This window comes from Oryza sativa, chromosome 1, assembly GCF_034140825.1.
Source record: "Oryza sativa Japonica Group chromosome 1, ASM3414082v1".
Lineage (NCBI taxonomy): Eukaryota > Viridiplantae > Streptophyta > Magnoliopsida > Poales > Poaceae > Oryza > Oryza sativa.
This window is the reverse complement of record NC_089035.1, coordinates 35,778,218-35,796,230: the sequence shown is the minus strand read 5'-3', so window position 1 is coordinate 35,796,230 and position 18,013 is coordinate 35,778,218. Positions and strand designations below refer to the sequence as shown.

General features: G+C 46.2%; 3 protein-coding genes across 3 annotated transcripts; 1 reads left to right on the top strand and 2 right to left on the bottom strand.

Annotated features, from left to right (window-relative positions):
• Positions 1 to 1,976: 1,976 nt before the first annotated feature.
• Positions 1,977 to 3,547, top strand: LOC4327572 (transcription repressor OFP2). Its single transcript, XM_015779452.3, has one exon. It carries the CDS (start codon positions 2,237 to 2,239, stop codon positions 3,374 to 3,376), a length of 1,140 nt encoding a protein of 379 aa, XP_015634938.3. The 5' UTR covers positions 1,977 to 2,236; the 3' UTR covers positions 3,377 to 3,547.
• An 8,592-nt stretch (positions 3,548 to 12,139) lies between these two features.
• On the bottom strand, positions 12,140 to 14,964 carry LOC4327571 (uncharacterized). The gene is made up of 3 exons (XM_015766959.3): positions 14,367 to 14,964; positions 13,220 to 13,541; positions 12,140 to 12,797 (listed from the first exon to the last, which is right to left on the bottom strand). The coding sequence occupies exons 1-3, from the start codon at positions 14,903 to 14,905 to the stop codon at positions 12,567 to 12,569; spliced, it is 1,092 nt and encodes a 363-aa protein (XP_015622445.1). The 5' UTR covers positions 14,906 to 14,964; the 3' UTR covers positions 12,140 to 12,566.
• Positions 14,965 to 15,498: 534 nt separating this feature from the next.
• LOC4327570 (40S ribosomal protein S26-like) lies at positions 15,499 to 17,645 on the bottom strand. The gene is made up of 5 exons (NM_001409137.1): positions 17,567 to 17,645; positions 17,385 to 17,477; positions 17,199 to 17,283; positions 16,887 to 17,017; positions 15,499 to 15,901 (listed from the first exon to the last, which is right to left on the bottom strand). The coding sequence occupies exons 1-5, from the start codon at positions 17,567 to 17,569 to the stop codon at positions 15,812 to 15,814; spliced, it is 402 nt and encodes a 133-aa protein (NP_001396066.1). The 5' UTR covers positions 17,570 to 17,645; the 3' UTR covers positions 15,499 to 15,811.
• Positions 17,646 to 18,013: the final 368 nt, after the last annotated feature.

Sequence of the window (18,013 nt, the reverse complement as noted above, 5' to 3'; positions counted from 1 at the left end):
GCTGAGCCCATCCATTGTTGGCTAACTGCAACTAGCACGGAAATGCCTCCAAGTCAAAGGAAGCCAGCCAGCTGATACGCACTCCATTTGCCTGCATGGCTAGTGAGAGAGACACTCTTAACATTTGATAATAAGCAGTTTAGGTAACTAGGAGCCCGGAAAAGAAGGCAAGCAAATAGTGTCACCACGCATGGCCCAGGGGAACCAAGATGCTGGCGCGCTTTTGTTTCCGCGCGGTTAACAAATCGATCGGGAAGGACGTGTAGCCGAGTAGGTGGAGACGGAGTCGGCGATGCCGCTCGCCCGGCGGGCGCAACGCCCGACAGGCCGCGAAAAAATTAAGCGCGCGCGCGGGGCCACGGCGACGACGAACCGTGCGGCTTAAGTACCTATATTATGCGCTCCGTGCGCGCTAAATGAGGCGTCATCGCTGGTGCCCTCTCGCCCTCCGGCCGTGCGCGCAAGCGCGATTCCGTGCTGGGCAAAACGCGGGCCATCCTCATCTCATCTCATCTACCGGTTGCAGTATTATATTGCCGGCGCTAGAATGAGTTAGTTCAAGTATTTATATTGCACTTGTTGGCTAAGACTGTCGCTGTGTGTCGCACTCGCAATGCATATGGGTTAATTAAGCAGGCGTGTGAAAAACTAAAAAAAATAATAATATGGTTTTGATCAACGTTTTTGCATCCTTGTGTTTGTCTCGTCCACGGGGCAGAGGGGCTCTGCCCTCTGCAGCATGATGCACGCGCGCGCGAAGCGAGTACCCGCCTCAGGGCCGGAGTTAGGACCACACTCTAGTCTACAATAACGAGCACCTTTCTGAGATCGCCGAGCACTAAGCACGCAGCCATCAATCCTATCGACACCGTTTGGTGCCGGTGCTGGATCCATCTCCCGTGTTAAGCATGCCGATCGAGGACTCGGTTTTTACGATCAAAAGCTCCGGTACCTTCACCCACGTCCCTCTTTTGGGTTGCCACTTGCCAGTTGACTCTTTACAAGTGCCACACAACCACACTAATCTAACATGCAAGTACAAGTTTAGTACTGCGTCATGACAGGATTACGGTTTGGTTTTGCGTGTGTGTGGCTTTCGCGATAAGCCGCCATGCGTGCGGCCGATCAGGCTCGCTGCATTGCGTTTCGGTGCTTTGCATTGCAGCGCAAGATTTGACCATTGGCCTTGGCCCGAAAAGCTGCGCGTGGCATCTTAAATTTAGAGCCTCTGGCGTGGTTTAATTCTCAACTTTTTTTTCAAACTTTTAGACTTTTTTATCAAATAAAATTTTTTTTACACACATAAACTTTTAACTTTTTCATCACATCGTTCTAATTTCAATCAAAATTCTAATTTTTTGTGTGAACTAAACACACCCTCTCGGAGTCTCGGAGTTTTTGTTGTGAACGCAAGCGGCGAAGGCAAATCTCGCAGACTGACCGCTCAAGCTCCGAGCCAGCGACCACCACCAGTAGTAGTACTGTTGCTTGTCTCGCCCAGGGGTGATGGAAATAAAAGGATTAAACAAGAGGTCCCGGACAAGGATGCTTTTCGACGCGTAATTAAAGGCCTGATGAGATGAGAAAGAAAGAAAAGAATTGAAGGCAGCCAGGCAAAGGACGTAACCACAATCCACAAGCGAGCGAAGCGAAATTTCTTCAGATTTCATATCATATCCTGTCTACTGTAGTAGTATATCCTACGTGCAGTGCAGCGTAGGCCCATTCTTCTCCGACCAACAATACCTGCGCTTTCCATCCTATCATCCTATCCCCGACCTCCCTTGAAACATTTTTTAGCCTCTCATGTCAACCAAAACTTCGAGAGATTTACAGGGATTTTCAGATAAAAATACAGGCAGCAGCAGTAAGTACAGTACTGTTGAAATAATCTGTAATGGAAGAGGAGGCCTCACCGTGGCGTTGTCTCACTGATGAGAGCTGAGAGAGTGAAGCCATGCGAGGTGGGGGCCCACGCCGCATAGAGAGGAGCGAGGACAAAAGGCGCCTCACGTCCCCTCCTCTCCGCCTCGCCGATCCCCCACTCTATTACCCGCCCTTTTCTGCTCCGCGCCATCTCCTCCTCTGCTCGCCTCTGCTCCTCCTCGTACAGAGCAAGCTGCGCAGCAGCAGCAGCAAGCAACCAAACGCAGCCCACACAAAGCTTTGTTCTTCTTGCTCTTCTTATACTCGAGCAGCCGCGCATTCTGTGGAGCTCAGAGCGCAGCGCGGCGCCATGGGGAGGCACAAGTTCAGGCTGTCCGACATGATCCCGAACGCGTGGTTCTTCAAGCTCCGCGACATGCGCGCCGCCCGGGGAGGTGCGGGCGCTGGCGGCGGCGGGGCCAGCCACGGTGGGGTGGTCACGCAGTCTTCGGTGGCCGTGTCGCGGGCGGGGAGGGCGTGCCGGCCGCTGCCGAACACGCCCAGGCACGGCGCGTTGTCGCTCCCGCACAGGGCGTCCTACTACTACACGCCGCGGGCCGGCGACCTGCTCGTGGGGTCGCCGCTCCATCCCAAGTGCTCCGACACGCAATTCCCTCCTCTTCAGCTGTCGCCGCCGAGGAAGTCCAGGCGCAGGCACAGGCGGCGGTCCGTCAAGCTGGCGCCGTCCGTCAGCGGCAGCAGCGTCCTGTCCTCGCCGGTGTCCACCGGCTGCCGGTGCGGGCGCAAGCCGGAGCTCGTCGTGGTCGAGGCGCCCGACACCCCACCGTGCCGCCGCGACAAGTTCGTCGGCTACAATGACGACGACGATGACGAGGAAGAGGAAGAGGTGGAATTCAAGAAGCCGACGGTCGCCGTCGCCGCGTGTGACGAGCTCGACGGCAAGGTGATCACCTCCGCCACGGACATCATCATCGACCTGCGGACCGAGAAGAGGCCCGACAAGGTGCTCCCGCCTATCGTGACCAAGCCGGCGAGGAGAGAGCTCGACGGCTGCGATCTGGAGGAGAAACACATCGACGTCGTGAGACGCGCGTCGGCTAAAAAACCCACTACCCTCCTCGAACAGAGCAAGCCGAGGCGGTCGGTGTCATCCGCGCGCCGCCTCAAGACGCGCGCCAACACCCCGCGTATCGTGGCCAAGAAGTCAAAGCCACCACCACCACCACCACCCGCGGCGGCGCGCTCGCCGGCGCCGACGACGAAGCCGCCCCTGGCGGAGAGCTTCGCGGTGGTGAAGTCGTCGCGGGACCCGAGGAGGGACTTCCGGGAGTCCATGGAGGAGATGATCGCCGAGAACGGCATCCGCACCGCCGCCGACCTGGAGGACCTCCTGGCGTGCTACCTGTCGCTCAACGCCGCCGAGTACCACGACCTCATCGTCGACGTGTTCGAGCATATCTGGGCCAACCTCGCGGACATCAAGATGTAGCGGAAGAGCTCAGTCTCAAGCTCACTCGTGCTAGTGCAATGCAATGCAACTCTTGTCTTGCATGGTGAATCCAATGAGTCCCATCGTGCCAAGAGCTGTCGTCTTGAGAATCTTGGTTTGCTCTAGCCTGTTAATGATCCTAAAATTGGGTATGATAAATAGTGTTATCCAGACCTGGGATACTATGCTGTTCTTCTGTCTCTTTACATTTATGGTACTATACTACAGTAGCTAGTATGAAATGTGAGAGGCTAATCCAGGCAAAACAGGGTACTACTAGTACTGTAGAAATCAACTATGGTAAAGACTAAATAGTGGTGTTGATAAATGATAATATTAATGACAAATCTAATGGAGTCAAACAGTAGTATTTCTTCGCTATTGGCTCTGCCTCTTATCTGTAGGATGTAGTAGTGTCCAATGGTACTACACCACTACTGTTGTACGTGATGTAGAGTTGAAGACTTCAGTACAAGTATATGACGACGTGTCAAGTTAGTTGAGCATCCGAGACATTGTGGTGCATGGATTAATCATTAATCAAACCGTAATTTGACAAGCACCTAATTTGGAGTCTTTGATTGATGCTTTTTTTTTGACAGTTTGATTGATGCTTATTGAATGCGCGCTTAGTGTGGTACCGATGCAATGTACGTACTACCGCATTGCATACTTAAACTATAGTCATATTTCATCTTGGCACACAGACCAAAGTAATTCTACTTATCATCCATTTAAATATGCTACCAGTTATTCCTTGTAAACAAGCGATTCATTAATATTTACATTTCTCGATGCCCATGTAGCCAATCTTGTGTGGAAGAATGTAGAGTCACGCATTAAATCCGAGAAAGTCATTAAGAGGATAGGTTGTTGGATTGAAATATGCCTATCAAAAATAATTTTTTTAGATTTAGAAATATGACTATCAAAAGAAGATGGAGGGAGTAGTATTCATCAATCCAAACCTTGTGGACCCATCGTTTTACGGCATATTTGCATTTGAAGAATAATTTATGAATAAAAATTTTATATATGCATTCTTAGCGATCTAAAAACAAAGTCTGAAAAATAAACTTTGATGAAAAACCCCTAAAATCAACTCCAAATTTAACGTCAAAAATTCAAATTTTGGCTGATAAGTATAAATATAAGCGAAAAGATGAGACCCTTTCTAAGTTCACGCCTATCTGTTTATTAATCTCGACTATTATAAAAGTTGAAAATGTTTTTGCCAATACAAGGTACGTTATCCTTGTTTGAGTCGGTTTTTAATTTCGTTCATTTTTAGAAATATAGATTCGTGTTTAAGTTAGTTTTTATGTTTGTTCGCTTTTGAAAATACAAAAGGAGCCGTATAAGAAATATCTTTTAAAAAAACTTGTATGTTAACTTGAGACGAAAGTCGGACTCCTAATTGTAGCTCATGATTTTCTAAAAAAAATCGAGCGGATTTCCAGAGTAAATTTCACCCTAACTAAACTGTCGACGTTTGAGGTCTCGACTACAGTATTTGCATGAAATAGGGATAGTTGGTACCAGGGTATGCGAGATTGAGGTAAAAGAGATGGAAACAAGGATTTTTATACAGGTTCGGACCCCTTATTTGACAGGTAATAGCCCTACTCCTGTCGGCCGAAGCCGGTGTTACTCTTTATTCATCTGGATCACACAAGTACAATAATTGGGATAACCTATCGAGCTGTCGTCAACTTGGCGGCATGGATAACCAACACATAGTTGACGACATGGTAGTCTTCCTCCTCGAGTATGAGCTCTTGAGATCAGATTTGACGCTAAATCCCTCTTGTTGGTCTTTCTAGGCTTAACCCTAATGTTGATGTCTGACGGCATATGTTGGCTTGTATATTGTGTGTCTATCTGTTGTTGTGTCTCCCCTCCTATTAAGGGGTCTTGTATTTATACCCATAGATACCCCTTTGTCCAAGTAGAACTAGGGAGACCAATATGGATACAATTCGAGTAGTCCTTCTCGTTTTCATATAGAACTGTATTCGTCATTCCTTATCCAGAACTCCTTCTATATACGAGATATAATTCCGTATAAGACTTAATATATGATGGTCCTGCCGAGCTTAGTCAACTACTATTAGGTACTCCATCCGTACCAAAATATAAGCATTTTTAGCTATGAATCTGGACAACTATGTGTCCAGATTCATAGTCAAAAGTTGTTATATTTTGGGACGGAGGTGGTATGTGGTTTCCATAACCATAACATAAACTGTATAACAATAATTAGATTAAAATAGCCTTTAATTTCAAGTTATAGTTATTATTGTTTGTATTTGTCTAATGCTTAGTAGTAGCAACTTTTTTGAATTACTTTCATCAATCTAAAATATAACGCGTCCTTATTTTTGGATTCGTATTAAAATATTTTTGTATAATGTTAGTTTTATTTTTATGGAAAATATGTTATAAATTAAAATAAATCATTGATCAAACTATAATGTTGAAGATCGCTAAGAAGCTAGTATGTCGTGGATGGAGTATTACAGTAGTATATCGCATTTGAATTTCTTATTTAAGTTTGTTTAAAGTGCAAATTATACTATTGGTATTGCAACTTGCACGGTGAGTTTCTTATTTAAGTTGGTCACTATTTTTGTAATTGAATAGCGAATCACTCATCTTGTCTGGTGGGTGCATTTGAGTCACAACTCACAAGTGCTCCCACACAAGTTATTTTTCCTTAGTAGGGTGCCAAGAAAACTAAGCAAGGTGCATGTACATGCTACATAGACGTGCTACTTGGGTTATATTTGCAAATTTAACCACTTCTATTTTTTTCACAAAATAACCTACAGAGAGGAACGCAGAAAAAAATGGCCACTCCCTGATTCTTCTTTTTTTAAAAGAAAAAAAAACTCAGTATAGGATACATCCAGTTTTGCAAACAAGCCCTTTTAGAATGATTAAATTACAATTTCAATCAACATTTTGCAGAAAATAACATAATACAATATGAAAAGGCAATTGGGTTATTCTCCTTTGGCTGCCTACGACGCCGATGGCATAGGCTTGGAGCTCAGCTGCTACGGAGCTTGAAACAAGGCGAGTTGCCAAAAGAAAAGCATGCTCACAAACCCTAAAGGGGCCTCTCATATGTGGAGGTTCAGGTGCTAACACACGATGAGAAGCTTCAGATACACCACCAAAGATTTTAGCTAGATCTTTTACACAAATTCAACACAACAGCAATAATTACATAAACGGCGGGATCCAAACCACCGACAAAGAAGGCAGAAGAATCAAGTTGAACTACAAAGGAAACATGAGGTCCATATCCGAAAGAGGCCTCCTCTCATAGGAGGTTGAGGTCTTCTCTGTCGATGTTGATAACATTAGCAACCTCTTGGGGAATCCTCACACTAAGACGCTCTTGAGAAGCATTCCAAACGGATCCTCCATCACCCTGCGTTTGTCAACGATCACATTTGATAGATCCTGGCCCCTAGAGCGTTCACCCGCCAACGCCATCTAGTGGAGGCAGAGAAGAAGAGACCCTCCCATTGCTGTCTGCCTTTATCAACTGGTTTAGTCATGTAGCTAGTATAATGTGGATATTTTCTTCTTTAAGTTCATTTCTAAAATAGATTATTAAACAAATTTCATTCTGAAACAAAGATCATCAAGCACATATTTTTTTTAGATAATGAAAGATAAGCATCATGCATAAAGGTGAATAGAGAAAAAGAACACACCCTATATAAATGCGTAAGGTCTGCTGCGTCTGCAATTGCCACTGTTCACTAAGAATTTAAATAACAAACTTATCATTTCTTACAAAACTATTCAACTTTCACGAATAATTTAGCATAGCAAGTTGATTTTGATCTAGCTAGAATATTTGCGTGATCTAGAACAAACTGCTCTTGTGTCTAGTATTTTTTAAAAAAATTACCTTAAATCTAAATATTGTGAAAATTGTACTTGCAACAAGTGTGCCTTTCTTATACTTCTTTTACTGCTAAAGAAATACAGGTAAAAAATATTCCTGGTATTAATTGATAGTCTCTGTGTGTGTTTACAAGAAATTGAGTTACTCGCGACAAGGTTGTCAGTATTAGGATCTTAGTTAATATAGTTTTGCTCAAAGTAGTATCGTATCGTAGGATCGGGATACTAAGAGATTTTCTTTTTTTAAAAGTTTAATTAATATTTATATTAATTACATATAGCCATTCTATATAAAAAATATAGTAATAATATATGTCATGCAAATAGAGATATTTATTAAGAAAAACCACATTAGTTTTGATATATTTAATTGATTTTTATATATAAACTTGAGCATATTTCATTATTTTCAAACTATCATATTTTAAATAATATTTTGTTGGATTGTAGAATTAGGATACTATATAAGATTACGTAGGATCGTGTGGTAATGAATAGTAGGATCGAGATACTATCAAAATTAGGATATCGCGGTATCGTTTCGGTTTGATAAAATCGTAGTATCGTAATATACTAATATACGAATCAGGATACTAACCTTGACTCGCGTACTAATGTTGGACAAGCTTTGCTTCTCAAGCACAGTACAGGTCAACATATTAGTACCATCAAGTAAATGTTCACAGTTGTCTCTCTTCCTTTATTTTCTGTTTCTTGGAGACCTGGTATCGATCAGTATTCAGTACCGATGCAGTTGCGAGTTCCTGGTCCTCATCCTCTTTAAGTGATGAACAGTCCGTCCTTGTATAAGAGCTTTTTCCTCAGAGCAGGTTAGTACTTTTTAGTTATTCTGCTTGTGAGTTGTGAATGCTAGTAGTACTAGCAGCTTGTTGCACCTTGCGAATTGCGATCTTCTTGAGCTCGCAGCTTGTGGGTAGTGCAGCTAGATAGAGAGGACAGAAGTAGCAACAGTTGCAGACAAAAAACCTAGCAATTGAATCACTGCAATCCTACTGCTCCTATTGTTTCTACTCATCTCATCATATACAAGAGTGGCTGTAGTATATACGTAGTAGGAGTAGTAGTCTGTAGATTCCATTCCTCATCAATGAGGAGCCTGTGTCTGCAGAGCTTGAGGAAAGAATTCATCCAACTTCTGTAAAGTATCAGTGCTACATACTCTGAAGTCTGAACTTGCTAGTAGTATGTTCTTTCTCCAAAACATGATGCTTTCCACAGTAGGAGTAGAAGGCAAATGTCTTTGTTGTGTTAAAAATAGTAGTATTAGCATACGAACAATTCGATGAAATCATGACATATGGATCGTACCTACTCGACAATACCAAGGCAACAATGACAGTCTTACTAAAATGATTGCTCATCTTGAGTCTTCTGGTCAAGAAGTCGCAATAGTGGGCTGCATTATATAGTGGACCACATGAACAAAACCGTCATGCATGAATGCATGATAGCCATGTCTAATAAACACAAGCTCCAGATATCGGCGGATCTTAGATAAATTGGATTGAGCTTGGAGCTCACTTGGCACGTCATGTGGCTCCCCTTGATGTCCTAAGGATCAGATCATTCTGAATTTAATTCCTTCTGCTCTCTTCATTCCACAAGACACATGGGATACCCCTGAAATGGTTCCAGGAGCTGTAGCTCCGCTCCGTTTGTCCCCGAGCAGCATAGGGTTCCACAGATGACGATGTCCCCATTTGCATGGCCTCTAGCTAATAGCTCGTTTCCTTGGCAAATGTTGCAGCATAGCACGATACGGCCATACGGGAATGATTGGAAACAACCACCGTGGCGTTCACATCTTGCAACTATGATAACAGCCACTGAATTCTTAGCATATTGGCATCTGATGTGAGGGAAGGATGATGATTCAGCTGCATGCCACTATGCCAGTGTGTTTGCCGAATGTCTGAAACCTAACTAGTAGTGGTACATCATCAATTTCGACAAGAATTTGCGTGGCTGTTGGGGTCAAAGATAGGTTGGGCGATAGAAGATTTTCTGTAGAATTTCTACCTTGTGAATACCCGGGAACAGCGCGTCCACCACTGTCCACCCATCTTGCCGGCCGTCCGGCCGTCGGTCCTACTGTACCAGTACCAGCAGGGTGAACCTGCACGCCATCGTCGATGCGTACGCACGACATGGTGCAGCTCGCGCGTCCCATTCTTCAGTGTGTTTCTCGAGTCAACATGTATGTGCATGCACAGGGACAGTGCGTGCCATGGCGGTGGTGAAACAGGAGATGCTTTCGTGAACTACTGCGTCGTCGTTGATCCTTCACAAGCTTCACTGCTTCAGGCTGTGCTGTGCATGGGCGAGATAGTATTAGGATTACTGCATAGCGTACTGTTGTTGGAAGCTTCGGCCAGGATCGGGTCTGAGAAATGACAGGATTGGAAGCCAATCGGTTGTGGTGGGCATGCACACGGCAATCTGTGTCCCGGTTTGCAGCTTCGACTCATTCAGAGAGAAATTCATGGATGTATGAGTACTGCGTATGCGTGGTTTGTTTACCGTTCTCGCAAAGATCGTTTATGAACGACTGCCAAGAAGCAGAAGAACCAGTTTCACTGCATCCAGTGTCAAATACTGGAGTACACGGAGTATTACTCCTACTGCACCCCACAAGCTGCAGATCAGAACCTCCTTCCTCTACTACAGTAGGAGTATGCTGTACACAATTACTCCTACTCTACACACACATCATATACTACTGTACATGTAAGCCTGACAAAAGGCGCTGCAGCTGCAAGCCGCAGCCACACACATCGGGCATTCACTACGTTCTCTCTCGGAGGCCTCAGTGATTAGTCAGTGAAGGGCTTTAACATTGAGACATCACATCCGACTATCGAGAGCAGGGAGAATGCAGTAGTAACAATGGAAATGGGGAGCTTAATTAACTCCAGCAAACAAGTGACTGTGACACCCCTGCAGCAGAGAAAGAGACTGAAGAAGAGACGGCTGATGGCCAGTGCTCGTCCAGTGCAGAGTGAATGGTTCATGTCTCTCAACCTCCAGTGCAGTGTAACTACGGCCCTTTGCAGATCCAATTCAATGGTGTAACTTTTGGCACAGCCTCGAAATGTTACTACTACTACCAGCAGCCTTCATGAGTGACCGCCACACATCAGAATTGAGGTGCCGTTATGCTGTGCACAGCACTCGTTTTACCAGGCAAAAGCAGGCAGCCGGTGCTGCTTACTAGTAGTACTGCAAAAGCGCACGGCATCACGAAGCAGCCCAATGGCCCAATGTACCAGAATGACAAAGACAGCAGTGTTTCACTCATCGCAGGACACGACCTACGGTCTAGTTTACCATGATCGACGGCAGGAAGGATCGATCTGAACCGAATAAAATGGTGTACGTGTATGCGTCATGCCCAAGGCCAAGATGCTGGCTTTGAGCCTTTGACATGGTGTAAGTAAAAATTACTACTAAAAATTCAGGGATGATCAGAAGGACGTGACAAAAGGGAAAAGCCAATAGAACCGACAACGAGACGAAGGATTGGGAGTCTCTAGCAAAGATGGCGCCAATGATTGCAATGATTAGGATGACACTGCCTGTACCGTACACTAGAACATCGATCGCGCACAGGACGGTGGAGGTTGAGAGATTGGCATCACGGCCTGTAGCCCACCAGTCCCCCCCACAGCCCTTTCTCCTTCTCCTTGTTGCCACCACCTTGGTCCTAGCAGCACAACAGCAGAATCGTCCGAGAGATGCCCACATTTATTATCAGCGAAGGCCCCCAGACTCTCTCACGCACACCGCCACCACGCGGGCAACACGACGACGACGAAGAAGGAGGAGGAGGAGGCGGTCACGGAGCACGGCGTTTTGGTTGGTCGCACGTCCATCTTTCAGGTGCCTACAACCTGCCAGAAACCCAAGGTAACCAACCCGTGAAGAAGAAGACGAGAAGAAGAGGCAGAGCACAGCGTTTGCAACTTTGCGTTCTTTGGTCGTCGTCGCTGCCAAACGCAAGAGCTATACCTACGTGCAGAGCTTTGCCTTTTGGCGAGAAAAGGACGGGGCCGTCACGGCGTCACGTATGGTCGCGGAGAGAGTACGAGCGGCGACTGGCGACGACTGTGTGCCTGCAGTTGCGTCGCGCTGCGGGTGGCCGTTCAATTCGAGTTGGACCCCCGTTTTCTTGTCACGAGGCCCCGTTCCGTTCCTACTCCCCTCTCGTGGATCTCTTCGTGATCCTTTTTTTCGGTGCCGCGTTTTACTGCTGCGGACTAGTCCGAGTCTGCAACGCCGTTTTCGTTTTTTTACTGAAAGAAAGCTCAGGTTTTGATCGATTGAGCATGGTCAAGTAGGAGCAGAGCAGTAGTACACTAGTACACTGTAATAGCGCGGGACATGACAGGGCAGGTACGTACTTTTGGAGATCTATCACCATGAAACTCCACAGGTCGAGTATGTGGGTTGGGGTGGGGTGGGGGGGAGGGGTGGTCACCACATGCTGGACCGACACAACGAAGAAACTGTGTAGAGAAAAGCAACCGAGTTGAGCATAGGACGTAGAACGATCATTTCAGGTGATAAATAAGTACGAGTGTACGGCCAATAATAGTCATTCGAAAATTGTGATACTTCCTCCGTCCCAAATTACAGTCACCTAAGACAAGATGTGATACTACAAATCTAAACAGGATCCATGATATATCTAGTAATACGAATATGTCATATCCAGATTTATAGTGGTACTAAATAATATCACATCCTATTTTACATAGCAATATTTTGGGATGAAGGTAATAGTTGCAACTTGCGGGCATACAATGAACAATTTTCACATGGTCATGGCAATAATATCATATATTGTAATATATTTTTGTGAAGCATAAAAACATTTGCACCTTTACAAACAACTCCTCCATCGTAATAGAATAAAAATCTCACCTCCAAACAATACCTCAACAGCAAAATCAAGCCTCAATCAACAAATCAAAATCCACCCAGTATCATTTTCTTCAAGTTGGATATCCACTCTATCACGTATTGTTTAACAGCAACAAAATCTGAATTTGAAACCACAGAGGCAAAAACTCAAACTACCTGTCATCACCGCCACCCGTGCGGTGCTCTCCCCCACGATTAATGAAGAAGTACAGGAAGCTAAGTCCAAGAAAAGCTGTAAAAATAAGCCTTCTAGGACACTTGACCTCACGGCTTCGTTGCCTTGACAAAGGAGGGCATGATTAATGAGCAAACCTGGGTACAATTATCTCCAGAAGAGGTAGAAGAAAACGAGCAGAACCAGAGCAACCAAAATCTGGTCCCTGAAAGAAACAGTCTTGGGATGGTCAATGCATCTTGCGTGTCGACCAACATCAGGAAGACGCAGGTGACCCGGTGAGTACAAGAGTTCCAGGGAAATGAACGGGTTTGGTTCATCAGTCAGCTCAAATAGTATCTCACCAACAGCATTCTTGAACTCCCCATTGGACCATTCCTGAGTTCGCACATAGCAAAACTGTGTCACATTCCACACATGGAAGGATCAAACTGTGCATACAGCAAGCACCACTGCCCATTGCTCATATTACAGTCTTGAAAGATGGATAGAAAATTAGAATTTAGCCTACAAAGGCTACATGGATTGGATTGATCCCATATATGGCACCGAATACTTACGAAAATGTACTGACAAGGCAGACCTGGGGTAAGGATTCAAGGACCACCATGTCAATGAAAGTATGAGACGGTGATAGTATATAAAGGATGATGCAAATGTTCAGTGCGTATAAGAAAATTTCAATTCATTGGTTAAGAGTTCATTTAGCAAGTTCTGAGTAGAAAAAAAAAGGACTCTTAGTAAGTTTCCGTTAGAATTACAATAAGTAATATGGTAATAAGCAATGGTTCTGTTGATACCTGAATCTGCTTGCCGATTGTAACAAGCATAGAGCCTGCCGGCAAACTGAAGAAAGTTGACCCGCTCTGATTCCGCAGACAAATTTCCTGGTCTCGTCCAGAGAGGTGGATGCTCAAAGCGTACGAGTTTGGAGGATTGGTGCTGCCAAACTCACTCCAATGAGTTTTCAACTTGTTACAGTTATATAGTGTCAGACATAGTATTGACGCGGCCCCTGTAGACAGAGCAGAGTCTTCAGGATTCCTGGCGTTATCAGATAGAACTCTCATAACGCATTGTGCAAGATCCTCCATTTTGGATGCAACAATCTCCATCTTTTCCCTAGGAAGTGAAGGATCTGATGTAAGTACACAAAAATTCCATTATGAAAGTCCCAATGGGGTTATTGTAGAACAGGCCCGTTCGCATATCCATTGAATTTTCGACATTCATGGCTATATTTATTTGGTGTATTTTGAGTTTTTGACAACTGCGCTAAGAATCAGCGGAAATCCCACTCAGGCTAAAGAAACAGAATATTATGGTTATTATTGTTCCACTGATATTTTCTTCCGAAACATCAAAATTGGAACAAAATAAGTGATGGAACGGCATGTTGTATAGAGTTTGACAATGACTCCACAAGACAGCATCCACGCCTTCAAAAGAAAACCACACAACATTTCTTGTCGCATACTTGCATGGGCTGTGCCTGTACCCCTGCAACATTTCAGGTGCCAGCCTTTTTCTCTAGCTCGCTCTCTACATCTAAATGGGCCTTCCATTCCTTGCAAGTTGCAACGGTTACCGGAGGCTCTGGGGTACTCAAAACAGATGTACACAGTTCCGTACCCTCTACAGACTACAGCTCATTCCAATTGACATCGACGAGAGAACGGTAGCAAGTGAGATATTCTTCAGTCCAGTCCAGTGGAGAGTAGTTCAATAGAGCTAACAAAAACGCAAGTATGACCAAACTGATCCTTTTGCATAATTTTAAGTGCGCACGTATTTTATCCGATCAAAATCGGCTTCTAAAACCGCTCAAATTCTGAAACTCTCTTCAAGTATGCACCTACGTTTGATGTGGACGAGGCGAGAAAAGGACAAAACTTACTACATATAGCGGCATAAAAAGCGCAGGCGGAATGTGGCGTACGTGTATACCTCAACACCTGGTACGTCGAGCCGGGCAGCGCCGCGTCGAGCACCCGGTCGTCATCCGAGCTCGCCGTCGCCGGCCGGAACCAGTAGAACTCCTCACCGGCCACCCGATCCCTCCTCCGGAACCACCTCCCGAGCTCCCGCTTCACCTCCTCGGGCGCCCGGAACACCGCCTCCGCCGCCTCCACGGCCGCGCGCACCTCGCCGGCATCGACCGCGCCGCCCACGCGGAACGCGCCGGACTCCGCGGCGGCGCCGACAGCCGTCCGCGCGGCGTCCGGGTCGGGGCCCGACAGGAGGGCCCCCGCGAGGACGTCCGGGGTCGGGGGCGGCGCGGGGTAGCGGAACGAGCGCCTGCTGCTCATCTTGGGCGGCAGGGCGAGGTCCGGGACGCGGAGGGAGGCCTCGAGGAACTCGGCGAGGACGAGCTCGTCGGCCGCCGCGGAGCGCGCGCCGCGCGCCGTCCGGATCGGGGTCGGCGGCGGCGCGCGCGCGGGGGCGCGGACGCGGGGCCGCCGCGGCGCCCTGGACGTCGCCGTCATGCCGCCGGCCGATCGGCAGATCAACTCGGCTGCGAGCCCGCGACGCGACGTGCTCTCTTGAGGTTGGGTGGTGGTTGCGTGGGTGTAAAGAAAAACGTGGGGACGGGAGGTGACCGTGGGATGCGCTGGTGGACGGTCCAGATGGAGTCCGTGGTTTGGAATCGTGTTAAATTGGTGGGAAAGTGGAGGCACGACGGGGCAGGCTGGCTGGCTGACGACTTGACAAGAGAGATGGGAGGCAGTATGGCGCAAAGGTGGCGGTGGCCGACTGACCGGTGGGGTCACAGGCTCACAGCCTGAGGCAATGTTTGGCTAAATTGGAAATGGAAATGATTTCCCACCCACAAAAAGGCATCTTATATGGTGTCTGATTCAAGTTGGACGGCCGGATCAGATTCACAATCCATCGCTATCGTCGGATTCCGCGAGATAAACTGACATAAGCCAGACAAATCTGGACAAAAAATGTAAAATTCAGTTACAGTTTTTTAAAAAGCTTGAACCAAAAGCCAAGCGGTTTGGCCCGATCAGCAGAGTTTCGTGCACAAAGATGGCCTTTAGAGTTCTGGATTTTGGTCAGGAACGTACATTGAGCATCCATTGTGTTTCACTTGGCTGAATATAAAGAAAAAGTAACATACTCGGGATTTAGGAGAACATACGATGTTGCTCTCACAAGCATGAGCAGGAACAGAAAAACTCACACGGCACATAACGTCTGACACGGCGTGAGTAGGAACAGAACGAATCGAATAAATGGTAAACCACATTTAGTAAAGATGAAACCAGTAACAGCAGATCCGATATTTGAAAAAGAACAGGTTGGTCCTAGATAAAGTTCAACACCCTGGTATCATGCTAGATTTAGGGAAACGACTGAAAAAAGGTTTATCACTCCGGAGACAATCAGGTGCGAGCAACGTTGGGGGCAGGAGCAGCAGCTCCACCAGGAGCGGGAGCGCCACCACCTGGACGAGGGCCTTGGGGCCTATCCTCCTGCAAAATAGCGGCAACTAGTTTAGAAACATATAATCTCACGATTAAGATCGCTCCAAAATAAATAGACTTGAGAACAAAAAAATATGGATCAAAATAACAAACAATAGAGCCCATCAATAACAGCAGCCTAAACACATCAATCGCAACTACACCATGCGCTCCTCTTAATCACTTTCTAGGATGAGTGGACATATTTGCAGATATCTTAATGTGGTTTTGATACATAGGCCAGCCACTTTGATACTACTATACTATCACAAACGCATCTGAATTCTGGATGCAACAAAGAGGGACACAAACCCACTAGCAAGAAGCTAGATACTGTAAGCATTGGCACAAAACAATCAGCATTCCATAATTAGAACAGGTTAACACAAATTAAGGTTGTCTTAAAGAACAACAGACTAGCTAGCTTACAATCTACTGAATTCGATGAAAATTGATTACTTGATGTTAGGGCCATTTTGGATTGAGGCCCTAACAAAATTTTGGTAGCTGGCTTTTTTGTAGGATATCATACATATCCCAACATAAATGTTACACATAAACCATCAGCCAATTGTGAAAATGATGCTGTGAATCTCAAGGACCTGTTTATCCCACAGGCAACATGTAGTATTTGCCATCAGGGAAGACATGCAGTTCCAAAAAAGAACAGTGGATTTCAGATTATAGAAGCTGGCTGAATGAGTATACTTCCTTAAGTATGCCGGTACATTTGACTAAAAGCTAAATGGTAAACTTCATAGAATCAGCACACTAAAGAATTTTAATTTTTCAGCGTGCTTGAAAGATATTAGACCATATGTGCAGATAAGAGATATCTACAAATACTGTGCAAAATCATTACGTCTATTAGTATATCAGACTTTGTTTCTTAAATCTGCAGTAACAGATAAAGGAAATCGTTCCGATCATGATATACTAATTACACTATCAATTAAGCACTAGATATAATAGTTAAGAGGCGGGGATCAGGTACCCTGCGGCGGAAGCGTTCCGGAGGCCTGCGGTCCCTCCGGTTCTCACGGGAGCGGACACGGACGATGTGAGCATGGATTGCACAGGACACACAGTGATGCACCTTGGCGTAAAGCTTGGGGAGAACGTATCCTGCAACGAGATAGTTGTATTGTATGCCATCAATTCAACAATATCAAGATAGAATAAAAATTTCCAGCAGTATGCAAATCGCCAGTGTGTTATCGGCGATCACAAATCCAACCTCTACTACGATTTCGCATCACATACAAATTCAGCAAAAGAAACCAAAAGCGGGGGAGAGGAAACGCACCATCGTGCACGCACGCCTCCTGGACGTCCCTGATGGCGGCCTGCTCCACGATGTTCCTCACCTGAAACCTCTTGATCGCCTTGTCCTGTCCCGCACCCAAAGCAAAGATTCCCAAATCAACACAGAGATCCAGTGGGTGCCTCGCGCGCAACGAGAGAGGGCAAAAGGGGATTCGCTTCGCCTTACCTTGGGGCAGCACTTGGCGCAGTTGGAGCAGCGGATGTACTTGACGTGGCCGCGACCGTGCTTGTTGCGGCCGCCATTGCGGCGCTTGAAGGTCTGCGCCGATGCAGCAAGAAGAGAGGTCAGTTCAGCGCTGAATCCCGCAAAGCAATCTAGGCGTTAAGCATAGGGAAGCAAGGCCTTACCATGGCGGCGGATGGAGGAGGCGACGGCGGCGGCGGCGGGGGGTTCGAGCTCAGAAGCCTCCAAGGTAATCTCTCCTCTACTAGGGTTTGCGCCACGAGTGGCCTTTTATACTAGAACCGGGAGAAGCGGCAAAGCATCCTGGCCGTTCGTGTGTTGGATCGACGGTCTAAGTTGTCAGGTAGGAATATATAAGGGCCATGGCCCACGGGGTTCATAAGCGAAAGCGTATTTGCCACTTTCCGCTTTGCAACACCCTACACGCTTTTATATCAGAGAAGGGAACAGAACAGCCGACGTAACGTACTACTACAACTACCTCCGTTTGCAAATGCGTAGCAGATCTGTGAACACTTTTGTCTTTTGTACAAAAGTTTGGTAAATACTTGAATGGATTTTGTATTATCAAAGTGGCTCCCTTCATCCTAAATATAAGCATGCAATATTTC